Genomic DNA, 16,883 nt, shown 5'->3' with positions numbered 1-16,883 from the left:
GGGACTTGGAAAAGATTTAAGAGCCTCGGATATAAGATCACCAGGTTGATGGACTATATGGAACTGACGGAAAGGACTGGCAGAATCCGAAGCCAGGGAGAGGAGATAGTGGAAGATTACTGGAAAATTTAAAGTGTTTATTTAGAAATATTGTTAAAGTAATGACTGTTAGAAAAATGGTGGAATGATATTTTATGGATTTAGCAGAAATGCTATAAGAAGTTAGGGGCATATAAGTAATGTACCCTTAATGGGAAATAAGGTTAAAGAATATGTTATTTATAATATGACAGAAAATAGAGAAAGATGGAAAGGATTTGCTGAAACAAGTACTAGAAGTGGGATACAAAAAGGGAGGTGTGAGGAAGTTGAGGAAACAAGGGAATGAAGGACAGAGTATGGAAAAGGAGGGATGTTTTTAAATTGTTTTTGTTTTGCTTTGTTTATGTGTCTAGTTTAATGGGTTTAGGTTGGGTTTGTATTGTTTATATATTGTATTGTTTTTGCCTCTCTTCTTTCTTGTCTTTTTTTTCTTTTCTCTTTTTTGTCTTTTTCTCTTTTTCTTCTACTTTTTTGTAACTTTTAAAAGTAATTAATATTATTTTTTTAAAAAAAGGATTTGGGACCAGACCTGGACTGCATTGCTCGGGTTCACCCCCGGGCCCAGCACAGTGGGCTTCCCAAGGGCATTTGGTTGGGCACTGCAGCAACAGCATGCTGGACTAGATGGGCCTCTGGCCTGATTCAGACTCTTCTTACATTGGTATTCTGCAGCTATGTTGTCACTGGGAAGCAAAAGCCCTTGGAGGGCTTGTTCTTTGTTAGCTTTGTGCACTTCGATCTCAGTGCAGATGACCATCTGCAGCTGAATAAAGCACTTAAGGAAACTCAACATTACTGATTAGCTGCGGGGCTTATTTATTTGCTGGTAGGAAGCAGAAAGCAGAAAACAAAAAAGCCACAGATGTTCTCTCTCTGCGTGTGCACGTGCGCGCAGAATGGTGGAACTGTTAAATGTTTGCTTTTCCAGATGTTTCTTTGCAGATTGATGCCATTCTTTCACATCTACCCCCCCCATGGGATTTCATGCAGTGCTAGTCTTACTCAGAGTAGACTCATTGAATGAAGCAAACATAAATACATACATTGTGTGGCAGCACCTACCCTTGGAAACTCCTTCCCATCGCATATCAGTATTGTTAATTTATACTTCACCTTCCCCCCCAAGTGCCTCAAGCTGGCTAACACAGGTCTACCCCTTGCCATTTAAACTCCACAACAACCCTGTGAGGTTGGTTAGGCTGAAAAGCAATGGTCACCACTTCATGGCTGGGTGGGGATTTGAACCCCGATCTCCCAGGTCCTACTGCAATATTCTAACTACTACACTGCACCGTCTGCCTCATTTCAGACTATCTTTTCACGACCCATTGAAGACTTTCCTCTTTCAACGCCTTCTGAGTAGAGATTTTGGGTTTGTTCAGTAATCTGAGCTGGTACCTGCAATGGATTTGAATTGACTGTATATGCGTTATTGATGTTGCTTTTTTTTTTTTTTAAAAAAATGTTCTCATCTCTATAATTAGCTTTTAATTGGTTTTTATCTATTCAAACGCTCTGCATATGTTTTTTAGTACACTGTAAATCACTTTGAGGTGCCTCATGGGAAGTGAATCACAAATTAAATAAATGAAGTGAAATGGAAAATAATAATAAGGGAACCAATATGTGTTTGCTTCATTTGCTGGAGAGGAGTTGATCCTATTCCCATTATGCTCAAGAGATGGGTTGTAGCTCAGTGGCAGAACATTTGCTTTGAATGCAGAAGGTCCCAGGTTCAAATCTTGGTGTCTCCAGATAGGGCTTGTTTATTTATTTCCCACCTTTCTTCCAAGGAGCTCAAGGTGGCACAGGTGGCTCTCCCTCTCCTCACTTTGCCCCACAACAACCCTGTGGGGTAGGTTAGGCTGAGAGACAGGGGTTGGCCAATAGTCACTCAGTGAGCTTCAAGGCTGGAGTGGCAGATTTGAACCCTGGTTTTGCAGGTTTCAGTCTGACATTCTAACCACTCTACCACACTGCCTTAAATCCTGGGAAGCTGCTGATGGTCAGTGTAGACAATGCTTGAACTAGATGAACTCAATGGTCAGACTTTGTATAAGACGCTCCCTGCGTCCCTGTGGAAGACATCTTCAAAGCAGTCCTTGACATTGTGTTTTCTTGACAGGTTTTGATGTCCTGGCCCAAGCATCGCATTATTGGCCTCTGGGGGCTGTGGAAGGAATCCATGAGTTGCGAGATGCAAATGGAGGTAGATCGAAGAACGGTGATTCCCCAATCCCTTTAGAGTGATTTAAATCTTTTTGAAATTCAGAGTGTAAGAAAGCAAGGTTGAGAAACACTGGCTTTGTGGGGTACCCACTTGTGTTTGTCGATTGGCCCAGCAAATGTTTTGGACCCAAATGACCTTTTCTGTTGGCATTTCAAACCACAGACTCCATTGATCTTTGGTGGGAGAAGAGGCGGGCTGGTGACCCACACAGAACTATGCTTTCAAAGACAATATTGGTGGGTGGGCAACCTCATGAGCCAAACGGAAACATTGATGATGGGTTCGGAGGGGCAATGAGAACCAGCTGTGTTGTGTGTGCTTAAAAATTAGTGCAATACCAAGTGGTGCCTCCGTCACGTGGAAACCACATGGGATAAAACGATGCATTATTAACACAGTTTGGGGGTATTGGGTGTGTGTCTCTGTGGGGTAATGCATGTTTGCCCCACGTCTGAAAGTGGTCTTCCTCCATCCCCCAATCCAAAGAAGGCTTTTGTTCATGCTGTCCTTTAGATCCTGCGTTGAAACTCATTTGTGTTCGTGGACTATGGTTGGATTTGTGTCTGTGTTATGTAAATATAGGCACAAAGCATGCCTTTTGCCTTCTGATGATGCTCCCTGTGGTTTGTGTTTGGATTAGGAACGTAAGCACCCCAAGCTGGTTCACAAATGCATGGGAATTGCACTTGACTTGATACCCCATCACGAGATTTATCCAGCATTTAGGCTGGTCCACAGAAGCAGAAATAGCAATGAGGGAGGCTTGGACAGAACCACTTTTGACTTCAGGGTGCACGTGTGGGTTGAATGCTCATAAAAAGATGCATGTCAGGGAGAAGTGTGTCCTGGTCCAAACCTCCTCTCAGGACATGCTAGTCTTCTGTGTGGAGTTGTTCATCCAGCACATACAATGTGTAGTGTTCAGTCGTCTCTCACCACCACATGAAGTGGTACAGTTCAGAAGTCCTTTGACTACTTCATCTCCCATTAAGACTGAACCTTAAAGGTGGCAGGCGAATATATGAATATATGAATATAGGGACCCCCACCCTCTCCAATGAAATGTGTTGATTCTGTGACAACTTCCCATGATCTAAAACTTTTCTTTATGGCAACTGATACTCTGTGGTGGCTCATTCAGACATGCAACAAGTTACTCCTTGATCCAATGAACAATGAACATGCAGCGTTACTCCTTGATCCAATGAAAAAAGAACATGCAGCGTTTGAAATTTGTTTGGTGCGAGGCACATTTTGCACCTGGCTATTGGCCACTTTGTGACCAAGTGAAGATGCCCAGGTGTCAGGGTGGCACCTGACATCTCTACCATCTGGAGGTACATGCCTGGAAATCTTGACTGTTTCCACACACTAGCAACACATTCTTTGGAATCCTATCTGTGATATTTTACTTGCACAATCGTAACGAATTTCAGGAACCAAAAAGTCATAATGAAAAATACAACTTTCAAGCTCTTTGCCCCTCAAATGGCAGCTAGGCATTCCGTTCTGGCAACTGTAACCCTGGTTTAAGGAGCCATTTGGTGCCTAGCTTACATATCTGAGTTTCTAACACTGCGAAGCATGCATATGTGAACCAGGACTAAGGTTGCGAAACCTACACACGCCTCACACAGGAGCAAGTGCCATTGAACTCAGTAGGCCTTACTTCTGAGTAGGCAGTAATAAGATGGGGCTGTATGTATTGTTTTGGTTGTGTAATGTCATAACAGCAGGGAGCCTGCTTGGACATGGACGGGGAACCTGTGGCTGGCTGGATGTTGCTGGGCTACAACTCTCTCCATCCCTGACCATTGACCTTACTGTTTGGGGCTGATGGGAACTGTAGTCCAATAGCATCCAGAGGCCGCCTGGCTCTCCAGCCCTGTCCTAGAAGGTCTCCTTTCATGGATGTCACAGCAGCAAAATAGCTGCTTTGATATCACTCTCTGATTATATGCATCTCTTCCTTCGGTAGCCAAAGAGTCTTTCATGTTTTATTTACTTGTACCCACCCAACTCAGCCTTCGCATCCGCCATAAGTCCCACGCAGTTGTGTTTTTTCACTCCATGTTTCCCGCTCATCAATCCTCAGAGCGTCATAAGCTTGCATTTCATGTTAATCCATTTCATTTGTTGAAATCTTTGTGTGGCTGCAAATCCAGTTCTGTATCTCTCAATTGCTTGTTTCGGCAGATACCAGCGTCACCAGACTGGCTTTTTTTAGATACATGCATAGATAGATTAGATGGATAGAAGTGATATGTGTATATATATATACACACACACATTTTGGAGGTGACTTTGATGCAAGGTATCTCTGTGTTCTGGGGGGAAATAGTGGAGCAGCAAGTAATTTTTTTCCTGTAACACTTAAATGGCTATTTGCTATGAAATCAGTGGAGTCTGGGTCCATTGGTGCCAGTGGGGCACTGCCCCACCAACCTCACTGTGCCCTTGTCCTCCTGTCTCCCTACTTACAACCAGACCACAGGGTACCACTGGTGGCTGTTAGCCTCCTCTGCCTTGCTCTTGGTGTTGCCTTTGTAGAACTCAACAGAGGGTAGGAGGAAAGCAGACTCAACTGGCTCTGGCTGTCATTGAATCTGACTCTACCTACGTGGTCCTCCAGTCTCACCAGTCTTGATGAGAATTGGCCTCCACTGATCTACATGGGAGTTCCCGAGTCAAGCGCCAATACCATTCTCTCTCTTGGCTGCGAGTGCCATTGCTTATTTAGCCCAAATGGCATCACCCATTCACACAAATGAAGTGTTGGTTGCCTTTTGGGGGGAACACCAAAGTTTTTAGAACTTTGTTCAGTGTTGTCTGCACTGATTGGCAGACAATTGGGGTTTCAGGCAATTCTAGAGGCCCATCTAGAGATCATAGAATCCTAGAATTGTAGAGTTGGAAGGGATCCCAATTCTCCTCTAGTCCAACCCCCTGCAATGCAGGCATCTCAACATGTGGTCTCCCATCCAATTTGAAACCATACTGGATCCTGCTTAGCTTTGAAAACATGCCAGCCGTTTTATTGCTGCACCACTATGTGGCAGGGGTTGGACCTGGAAGATGCTTTGTCATTTAGGTCAGATCCCAACCATACATATAAATCATGCTTTTACCACTTTAACAGCTGTGGGGAATCCATGGGGAACCTGTGGCTTGTCGAGGGTGCTTGGATTTTGTTTATTTAATTTATACCCCGCTCTTCCTCCTAAAGGAGCCCCGGGTGATGAATATACAAGTGGTATGATATCTTAAAAAGAATTCCAATACAGGTGCAGGCTGTGAAAGAACGCTGCTTGTTGGAATGGTAGGTTTGTGAGTTCAGCACCCTTAGCAAACTACTGGTCCTAGGATTCTTTGGGGGAAAGCTTTGACTGTTAAAGTGGTATAAGAGTACTTTAAATGTACGGTGTGAAATGACCTGAGATACACCCGCCCCAGGTAAGCTTGCATGATAAGAGTGATGATAATTTTGAAAATTCTATTTTGAGCCAGGGAGTCAGCTTAGCATGGCAGACCTGGAGAGGCCAGGTGGGTGAGGTGGAAGCAATGTCTCTTTTTAAAAAAAGGATATGGTGGGTGGGTGAGGAACTGGCCATCACGCCTTTTCATTTCTTAATCAGATTTCCTCCCCTCACCCCGTTCCAAAAAACAAGCACTCTCTCTTTAATGGGAGGCTGCCCTATGACAAAACATAAGACTTGTTCTGTGTCTCTCTCCCCACCCCCTTGAAAAAAAGAAAGTCTTAGGTAGGGCAAACCCGGGCTCTAGGTGGATTAGGATGTGCTCAGCAGCAGATGGGCTGAGCTGGAAGTGCTTAGCTGACTTCCTGGCATGTGAGTTGCCATTCCTTACCGGAAGGGCTGTTGGTGTAACGGAAACGACAGGAGGTTAGATGCAGGTGAGCTGTGCAGAAGCATGCTCCAAGCAAGCTGCCGACTAGCTCTGCCGAGGCTCCTTTTATTAGCAGAAGTCAACAATTGGAAACAGTAGTGAAACCACCCTGAACTTAACGTATTTCCATCTAAGCACATTTCCAGCATTAGCAAATACACGAGTCAGCAGGTGTTTCCCTGAAATGTTTTCCCCGATACTTGATTACGTCTGCGTCCCCGGTCATGCTCCAGCCAAGCGATATGCCTAACAAACAAATTGTGAGAAAACAAAGGTAAAAGGTAAAGGGACCCCTGACCATTAGGTCCAGTCGTGACCGACTCTGGGGTTGCGGCGCTCATCTTGCTTTATTGGCCGAGGGAGCCAGCGTTTGTCCGCAGACAGCTTCTTCTAACCAAGCTGCTTCTGGCGAACCAGAGCAGCGCACAGAAACACCGTTTACTGGAGTGGTACCTATTTATCTACTTGCACTTTGATGTGCTTTCGAACTGCTAGGTGGGCAGGAGCAGGGACCGAGCAACGGGAGCTCACCCCGTCGTGGGGATTCAAACCGCCGACCTTCTGATCGGCAAGTCCTAGGCTCTGTGGTTTAACCCACAGGGCCACCCACGTCCCCTGAGAAAACAAAAGGTCAGGGGGGGAAACCCTGTTTTCTAGCCAAGAAGGTCAGGGAAAGCAGGCGTAACACTCCTTGACATATTGTTGCATGTCTGGTGTGAGGTTTGCCTTCGCGAAGCGGAGCATTACCTCCACAAAGGGCGAGGCAGCAGGGCAGGTGGTGCAGGGCAAATGCATCAATGGAACCAATCCTGTGTGTCTGCCAGTACATTAGCACCATGCCACCCTCCATGCCACCTCCCCTTCTCTCTCCTGGTAAGCAGTTCTGCCCCACCAAGCCATCTGCTGCTGAATGTGCTCGCTGTCCTCAGTCTGGGTACAATCCCCCGGGAGGAGCTTTCACTACTTTACTGTTCACTCCCCACATTGAGAGATACAGACTGGCTGATTCATATTCATCTTGCATTTATTCATTGTGTTGCTTTTCTCTCTTTTTTTTGTCTTTTGTCGTTCCACCCAGCTTTAAGATTCCACAACTTCACTGTGCTTCCTTACCATAATTCTACTTTTGTATATACCAATGATTCTGCCTACTCTAACTTCTCTGCAACTGTAGGTGAGGATTCAGTATGATTCTTCTGCATTTGTCACTCTCGGGCCATTCTGAATAATGCTGTAAGCTAGACGTGGTTTTAAAGCAGGCACCGTTTTTCTTTAAAAATTATTTTAAATCTGTATGGTTTTAAATGGAAATTCTCCCTCTCAAAACAGAGTATAAAGGAGTCTCTTTGTGGGTATGCAGGTTCAGTAAATGATGCTCCAGTAGGTCCAGGGGAGACAAAACAGGATGATGATTAGGTCTAACTTTGGTTTGTGACCTTAACTCTGGTTACAATATCAAAAAATACTGTGAAACCATGGTTTGCTAAGCTGCATTCTGCTGCCCCAGAAACCACCTACTGCAGGCATAGGGAAACTCGGCCCTCCAGATGTCTTGACCACTGGTCCTGTTAGCTAGGGATCATGGGAGTTGTAGGCCAAAAACCTCTGGAGGGCTAAGTTTGCCTATGCCTGATCTACTGTATATCTCAGCTTGTAGTAAATGATACTCCAGTAGGTCCAGTGGAGACAAAACAGGAGGATGATTAGGTCTAACCAAGGGTTGTGGCCTTAACTCGGTTACAATATCAAAAATACTGTGAAACCATGGTTTGTTAAGCTGCATTCTGCTGCCTCAGAAACCATCTACTGTATACCTCAACTTGGATCTACTGTATACCATCTACTTGTCACCTCAAAAAGAAGAGAAAGCAGAGAGACATGGAAATTGCATTAACCATGGTTAGCTTGGTGCACATGTAGCACTTAACCATGGTAAATTAAAACCTTCTTCAAGCCATGGTTTTACATTGTGCTTTACAGATGATCCGTAGCTATGGCTCATGAATTGCAATGTAATGTTTAAGGGCCCTTATTGGCTCTGCCAGTTGCAGGGGGCAGAAGCTGAGAGACAGCAGAGCCCACAGCCATCCCTTGTGAGTTCCCCAGAAATGAGCTTGGGGGTGCCTGAGTGCAATGGTTAGAAGCACTGGATTGGCTCAATGGGAGAGCTCTCCTTCACCAATACCCTTCCATCTAGGTAAGCTCCTGGTGTGGAGAAGGTAGAGCCATAGGTCCACCCCACCCAGCAGGCTGCTATTAGAACTCAGGAGACGGGAGCTTCCACCATCTCAGAACAAAGTGAGAGACTGACTACCCACTTTCTTAAGACCCCATCTGCACCATGCCTTTAAAACAGTACCACACCACTTGAAACAGTCATGGCTTCCTTCCAAGGAATCCTGGAAACTGCCTTTTGTTTTGAGAGTTGTTCGGAGACCCTCTTATTCCCCTTACTGGTTCTACAGTTCCCAGAGTGGTTTAATAACCAGAGGCTCCTTGCAGGGAACCCTGGTTATTTTAACTCTGGGAGGGGAACAGAGGGTCTCTTTCAGAGCCCTTAACAAACTATGTTTCCCGTGATTCTCTGGGGAATGACTTGAGTGTTTAAAGTGATAGGCCCCTATGTGCACTATACATTTAAAGCAGTGCACTAAGTCTTCTGCAATGTATGGAGTACTCAGGGGAGGGTCTGAATAGCATTGGGAGGATGCAAAGGAGTGAGATGGATTGCAGTGGTCATTGGGACTGAGGCCCCATAGAGATGGGACTGAGGGGAGAGGAGGAATAGGATGAAAGCTATTTAAAATTGCCTGAGTTGTATCCCTAGGCTGTTTGAACTGACAAGGCTATTAAAAAGAAATAAATGTATCATTTAAACAATTTCCCTCCTTTGGTAGATATTGTAGAAGGGATAGTGAACAAAGGCATCTGCGTCCCAGATGTTAAAGGAACGACCTTCCTCCTTTTTGGAAGCCATCAGAATTCTTGCATTGTTAACCCGGAATTCTGTGAACCTGAAGGTTAGTACAAAGCCACAGTCGTCATTGTCTCCATTATATTCCTTTATTGCATCACACTTTTCCCAGAGAAAGGGAGTAGGATCCTGAGAAAGCTGCTGAAAGAAAACACGCATCAGCAACTCTTTTGAGGTTTAATTATGTGTATTTTCTGCAACCTCCCATTTCAATTTTAAAAAAAGAAAAAGAAAAAAAAGAAAATCCAGATTATTTGCCTAGAAAATGCAAATACATTTATCAGAATTACTGGTGCAGTTTTCTTGCTGTAATTTAAGCATGGGCTTCTAAAAATAAAAAAAAAGAAAGAAAGAAGATCGCTGCTGCCAGAAATTCCCCAAGCAAATCCCACAAAGAGCTTGTCTTGAAGGACTGTGTTTTAGAGACATCTTCCCTGTATTTTAATATCCTTCTCTCGACTCATATCTCAGAGCGCTATCACAAGCTGAGCATCACCCCCTTAGGACTGCATTAGATCTCTCAAGTTATAAGTTTTGCTGGTTAGGAACAATATTTGGCTTGAATCTCTCTAAGGATCTATGGTAAGTTTATTCTGGTCAGCAATCAGCCCAGGAGAACAATCCCCCCAAAATTCGCTTCAAGAATGTCGTTAACACTTTAAAGAAAAAAAGAAAGAAAAGAATCAGTTGGTGTCCCATGATTTCTTCTGGAGTCTAGCATACAGGTGTTTGTCTCTGTTTTAACCTCATAGCAACCTCTTGAGGTGGATTAAGCTATGATAGGGGCAGACAACCTTTTTCCCTGCCAAGAACTACATTCCCTTGGAAGTGATTGGTTGGCAGCATGCTGGCAGTGGGCGGAGTCATAGCCTCTCTGTTGGCGTGCTTTGCACTCTCTCTCTCTCTCTCTCTCTCTCTCTCTCTCTCTCACACACACACACACACACACACACACACACACTGTCCCTTCTAGTTGTTCTGAAATGACCTAAGTCCTGTTCATGGGTTCTGCTCACGTGTAAACCCCACATGCAAGTGGGGGGTGAGAGTGCTGAGGTCCACCTCTTGTGCCACCATCCTTGATGCCCACCATTTCATGGAATGTGACTGGGTGATGTGGGGCTCCTCCATCACTCACAGTGGCTTCCCACATGATCTAGAACCCCAATCATGTAGGGTTCCAGAAGGGGAGGAACCAAAGAGCTGTTGGTTCCAACCAGAGCAAAGGCAGCAGCAGACTAATGGATTCAGCCTGTGCAACCCATTTTCCTGAAATGATGCCTTTTCATCTAATCTCGACAGGCCAGAGGGATTTGTTTGCTGTTATCGGCACGTTTTGTTGTGTGTATAAGAAATATTCTCCTACACACACAAGCACACCATTTGGGAAATAAAAACCTCTCGGTCTGCAATGTTCATTCTCTAATGACGAGGATAATGTAAGGCACTGGGTAAATGTTTATCACGCCATCACTGGCTTTCCCAGGGCTCACAAGCAAGATCATTAAGGCATTCAAACACTGCATTGTGTGGTGAGTAACAATGGTATGAAAAAGGAGATGGGGAAACTCACACACCCTTATAAATATCAGGGAGAAACCATGGTGGAAGAACATTTCAGAAGTGGTAGGACGTTCAAGCCTACAACTGAACTGTGAGTCATACCTGCAACTTTGGTATGTTTGTGGCAAACAGGGCAACCCTGAACTGGGCTGGGGTCTTGATAAAGGTAAAGGGACCTGTCAGGGAACTGACATCGGAGCGAGAGGCGGAGGCAAGGCTCCCAAGCGATGCTGGAGAAGGCCCCGGCAGGGAGAGAGGCAACTCATCGGCTGTGGAAGAAAATCAACGTAACACCAGGGATAAAGGGGGGCAGATGGGGGAATTGGCGAGGGGGCTCCAGGACTGCTCGCCGGAGACCAGCGGGGAGAGCATGGGTCCTCCACTACCCACACCCACCCTGCGCAGAAGACTTCCGCACAGGGAAAGTAGGCGTAGACTTGGCGTCAAAGAACTTCTTTGCTGGAAGAAGTTCAAGAAACGCCCACTGACGGATTCTGCTAGCGACTGAACAGCCACGAAGTGAATGGCTGTCCAGACAGAAAAGGTTTAACCAGGCAACCTAGCCTAGAGTGGCGGTAACTTACGCACAAGCAACCCCTAAAACCATTACAGGACCCTTGACCATTAGGTCCAGTCGTGACCGACTCTGGGGTTGCGGCGCTCATCTCGCTTTATTGGCCGAGGGTGCTGGCGTACAGCTTCCGGGTCATGTGGCCAGCATGACTAAGCCGCTTCTGGCTAACCAGAGCAGCACACAGAAACACCGTTTACCTTCTCGCTGGAGCAGTACCTATGTATCTAATTGCATTTTGACGTGCTTTCGAACTGCTAGGTTGGCAGGAGCAGGGACTGAGCAACGGAAGCTCACTCCGTCACGGGGATTTGAACCACTGACCTTCTGATCAGCAAGCCCTAGGCTCTCTGGTTTAACCCACAGCACCACCCGCGTCCCACTGGGGTCTTGATACAACACCCCAAATGTCCCTTAAAGGATCCCACATGCTGTTTACTCCTGACATGCTTCCATTCAATGCCTCCTGCTCCTCCAGATTTGAACAGGTGACCTCACCTGGCTCATCACCATCAAACTAAGGTAGCTGCAACCCATCACAGCTGGCTTGCCTGAATATCATGCAGCCTGACATCGCTGCCAACCCAGTCAGTGGGGGGACAAATAATAAATCGCTGCTGCTGCTGTTGTTGGTGTTGGTGGTTTGTTGTTGTTCTCCTTCTCCTTCTCCTTCTCCTTCTCCTTCTCCTTCTCCTTCTCCTTCTCCTTCCCCTTCCCCTCCCCCTCCCCCTCCCCTCCCCTCCCCTCCCCCTCCCCCTCCCCCTTCCCTTTCCCCTTCCTCTTCCTCTTCCTCCTCCTCTTCTTGTTATTGCCAACTCCAGACAGGTGGGCAGCACACAGCCTGAACAACTCTGTCTATTTTAAAAGAAGATGCTTGGGTGTCTATCAAGCTATCAAGCATGCTTAGGACTGTAGCCTTTTTCTTTTTTAAATTCCAGTGTGGAATGCAACTGCAATTTGTATGCTCCAGGAATCTAGCAATGTGTGAGGGTGAACTCCTTGTCTGGGGTGCACAAAAGCTCCCCTTCCTCTAGGGATTGGGGGTGGGGATTTTATTCATCTTGCATTTAAAGGCATATCTGGCTAATCTGAGCATTCTGAAACATGTATGCAAACAGTTGTTATTCAAAATGTGCATATTGCATTTACCTGAATTTTCCAATGCAGTTCTCGAATCAAACAGTGCTTACAAAAATGGAAATTTTAGGGGGAAGTGTGCATAAAAAGGAATATATTAGTGGGAGAAAACGTACAAAAATGCATTGTATCAGGAGAAATTGAATGTGTACAGTAATAAAAACTGCATACAAAAATGTGTTTATTAGGAGAAAGTAACACTAAAATGATGATGAATTTTTAGGAGGATTTTAAAAAAGAAAAGAAAATTGCTGCAGAAATGCAGACGAATGAATTTAAACATTGGAGAAATGAGAAACTGAAAGAATTTAAATTGACAGATTCACCAATTCCTACAAAATGGACAGATTCACCCATTCCTGCTTGTCCCCCACTCCTCCCACTGACAGTGACTGACATTTAGATGGCTTTGGCAAAAGGGAAGAGACGTTTTCACAAAACTCAACTCTTCAGACTGTTGTCCTATCAATGTAGGGTGTAAACAAGGGAGAGCTTAGTCAGTCAGACTCAGAGCTGAAATTCCTGGAGAACGGGGAGGACCACAACTGTAGCTCAGCTTGGCAACCTTCCATTCTGAGCCTGACGCCATGCTTCCCTCCACCAACAGAAATACCAAACTCAGCAGGCCTAAAACAATAATCAACAATGCTAGCAAAGCCACACATTTCCCCCTTGCGGAAAGGACTGAAGCGGAATACAGGGAATATCAGCGACCGGGCGTTTGCCTGGTGGATGCAGCCCTGGCCCCTTGGTTCAGGGAAGGGTTGCAGAGGCAACACTTGAGAGATTGTCTTGTCCCTCATGCACCCAGTAGATTGCTGTGGTCTGTGGCAAAGTTTCTCCTGCAAGTTCCAAAGAGCGCAGAAGCCACAGCAACTCAGAGCAGGGCTTTTAACATGGCTGTCCCTAGCTCAGTTGGTAAAGCCTGAGACCCTTAATTTCAGGGTTGTGGGTTTGAGCCCCACGTTGGGCAAAAGATTCCTGCATTGCAAGGGGTTGGACTAGATTAACCTTATGGTCCCCTTACAGTTATACATTTCTGTGGAATAGAGTCTTTGTCCATTATTCACTCTTTCTGGAAACAAATGATGGCATTTGTGTTCTGAGAAGCTTCCCCAGCTTTGAGTGGGCCTTTGCCATGAGTATCTATGTTTCGTTCTTTCTAGTTTAGTTTTAAATGTATCTGCTGTTCTGCACGTGCTTTATTTATTTATTTGTTGCTTTTCAAAATGATACATTGCCCTGAGACCATTCTATATAAGGTGATTAATAAATTGATGATGACCCCAGAACTCATCTTGATCCAATCAATGTAGTGTATCCCAAATGCCAATGGGCTATAGATCTTATCATCCCTGACCTCTGTTTTTTTAAAAGATATTTATTGAAGTTTTACAAAAACGTAAGTTTACAAAATGAAAAAAGGTCATATAAAAAGAAAAAGATACAAAAAAGAGAACATAGAAAAATACATGAAAAAGAAAAAAGAGAAATAAAAATACAAAATACAAAAGACAAATAACTAAAATAGAATTAAAAACAAATCCGTTTTTTGTAACTTTGAACTCATTAGCTTATTTCCTTGGCCTCCTCACACCTCCCCTTTTTGTATTCCCATTTAAATAATCAAATCAGCAAATCCTTACCCTCTTTCGTTTATCTTAACTCTTAACATATTATCTCTTAACATATTATCTTAACATATTATAACTCTATATTTTCATCCATTATCAATTCATTTTTTCATATTCTTATTAACTTTGTTCCTAATGCCACTTATTTTCAATCCAACATCATTTTAACATTCATTAATTTTACAGTATTTCTGAAGATAGTCTTTAAATTTCTTCCAGTCTTCTTCCACCAACTCTTCTCCCAGGTCTCGGATTCTGCCAGTCATTTCCCATCATCCCTGACCTCTGGCCGTGCTGACTGGGGCTCATTTTCATGAGGACCTTATTATTATTATTATTATTGCAAACTGGTTTGGAAATGTGAAAATCTGAATTTAAGATTGGAAAAATGAGAAACTGGGAGAAACCGAAACTGCTCTCTGCCCCTCCCTCTCCAGCACCTGCTGTCTGCGGTGGCTGCCTCACTTTACCCAATGTCAGCTGCATCCCATTGCTGACAGAGGGGGAGAGTGTGGAGAGACAGGAGGAGGTAATTAGGCAGGATTGCAGGATGAGGGAGGAGCAACCTAGTTGCAGTAGATGTTAGAATTCCTGCTCCATGATTGCAGTCATGGGATTTTTGTCTATCTCACGACGGTATGTGTTTTGACTCCACAGAGTGGGAAGTGACGGAGACAGGATGTCTGTGATACTGTGTTCGGTGAAGTGGGACTATTGTCCTTTGTTATTTATCTCTCTGCTGTCTGATGCTAGAGAGAGAGGGAGCCGCATTGCAGTGCTCCGTGTGTGTTTATATGTAAATAAAGTAGATTAGCCAAAGTGGAAGCACAACTGAGGTGTGCCCTGCTCAAGCTGGGCTGCACCCACCTCTGTTCTGATGAACTTCAGTTCCACGTCTATCTTCTCACAGACAATTCATGTTCTTTTTGCCATTCTTTAGGTGTAACCTTCTCTTTTTTCTGGAAGACTCAGGAGCAGCAGACTAAGCCCCCTCCTGCATATGGGGATCAGGTACTTTCCAGTGGATTTAAAGTCTACTTCAGTGAAAGCAAAGGGTCTATAGAGCTCTTTAACCATCAGATTTCAAAGAAGTGGGAAGCCGATTTCATTCCGCCAGGTAAATTTGGATTTTTCAGGTCTGTATGGATTCATTGAAATTTAGTGATGAACCATAGCAAATGTATTTTTACATAAAAAGGTCACATTCAAAGGGTCTTAAAAGGTGAACTCTTCTGCCTTTGACAACTGCCTAGCAGGGAAGAGAGTATTGAAAGTATAGATCCTTTCCTCCCCATTGCATTGTGATGGAAAAAAAGCTACATCTCTTGAACTTCACCCTTCCTTTATGCAACTATTATTGGGGATGTCTGCGCTTAAGTTTGCCAGAATTATGCATTGAGAAAAGCTGGGTTCTGTATCCTGCTAGAATTGCATAAAGGATGCAAAGTTGAATAGTTGTGCTCATCTGCACAATTCTGGTTCCACTATTCATGATGTAGAGTACTGAAACCCCACCCTCCTGAGCACTAGAAATCTTACTCAGCTTCTGAGAATTCACCAGGCAATGTCACACAGGCTAGAAACTTAGGGTTGCATCCAATGTTAGTTTGACTCAGAGCAGACCCATTGGAATTGACTAATATAAGTCCATTAATTCCTCCTGGTGAATTAGATTGGCAATAGATCTAGGAAAGGCAAAATAGACTGCTTCTTCACATAATGAATTGCATCATTTAATTACTCATTGATACCTTTTGTGATAGCCTCTAGTTTGGATGGGTTTAAAGGGGGTGGGGATAGACAAACACAGTGCTATATTGAGAAAATGTATTCCCCTCCCCCCATTACATGCATAGCAGTTTCAATGTGCAGAAGCCCATCCTCTCCCAACCTACACAATAGCATTATAGAGTCTGAAGATCCAGCAGATAGAAACCTAACAATGAGAGGGAATCTATTTGAGTAGAGGAAAATGAATTTGAGTAGTCCCATTCATGCAGGGTAAGGCTATCAATGGCTACTAGTCATGAGGGCAATCTACTATCCTGAAGACCAGATATCTACATGTCTCAGAATACCAGTGCCATAACTCAGAATACCAGTGCTGTAGGGATTTTGGGCTGACCCAACAAGGCTCTTCTTGTGTTCTTAAATGGGTTTATAGAGTCATAGTGTCTGCTCTAGCTTTCTGTGCTTTTCATTCAGGTCCCCAATGGACTCATGTTCTATTTACCTGGAAATCTGAAGATGGCTTGAAAGTCTACGTCAATGGAACCTTAAATACCACTGATCCAAAGGGGACACCTTTCTACAGCTACGATGACTCTAATTCAAACATGTTGACAGGGTCAGAGGGTGACCAGGCTAAGCGTTACGTCAATGGGGCTTTTGATGAATTTATCATATGGGAAAGAGTGCTCACGGCCAATGAGATTGAGCAGTATTTTACTGCTGCTGTAGGTAAGTGGAAATGGTGCGTTTTTTCCTCCTAGAAAAGATTGCATGCAATCCAGAAGAGATGTACCAATGTTCTCTATGACCTTGCAGGGGACGTCCCTTCCCCATTAACTAGGGCTTTGCAAACTCTAGACAAAGTGAGAATGTTGCATGTTGCAAAATGATAATAAGTGCATGTTGAATGCAAATCAGCCATCCACAGCATTGTACCCTCCGGAAATTTTGGACTCAAACTCCCACCAGATATCAATCAAACCAACCAGTTCAGCCAGCATGATTGATGGTCAGGGATGATGGAAGTCATAATAC

At 44.4% G+C, this 16,883-nt stretch overlaps 1 protein-coding gene across 2 annotated transcripts in view; it reads left to right on the top strand.

The window, feature by feature from the left end:
- The window catches only part of ADGRD1 (adhesion G protein-coupled receptor D1), a 284,026-nt gene that overhangs the window by 15,509 nt on the left and 251,634 nt on the right, over positions 1-16,883 (top strand). Inside the window, exons 3-7 of one of the 2 annotated variants that reach the window (XM_083589948.1) lie at positions 2,228-2,311; positions 7,317-7,412; positions 9,136-9,258; positions 15,058-15,234; positions 16,323-16,577. In XM_083589948.1, the coding sequence (XP_083446074.1) occupies positions 2,228-2,311; positions 7,317-7,412; positions 9,136-9,258; positions 15,058-15,234; positions 16,323-16,577 (735 nt within the window). The remainder of the gene's footprint in view (positions 1-2,227; positions 2,312-7,316; positions 7,413-9,135; positions 9,259-15,057; positions 15,235-16,322; positions 16,578-16,883) is intronic. The other variant, XM_083589949.1, reaches the window with a different exon arrangement.

Source organism: Podarcis filfolensis (assembly GCF_964270895.1).
Source record: "Podarcis filfolensis genome assembly, chromosome: 16".
NCBI classification, from domain to species: Eukaryota; Metazoa; Chordata; class Lepidosauria; order Squamata; family Lacertidae; genus Podarcis; species Podarcis filfolensis.
This window is presented reverse-complemented; position numbering and strand designations above follow the sequence as displayed.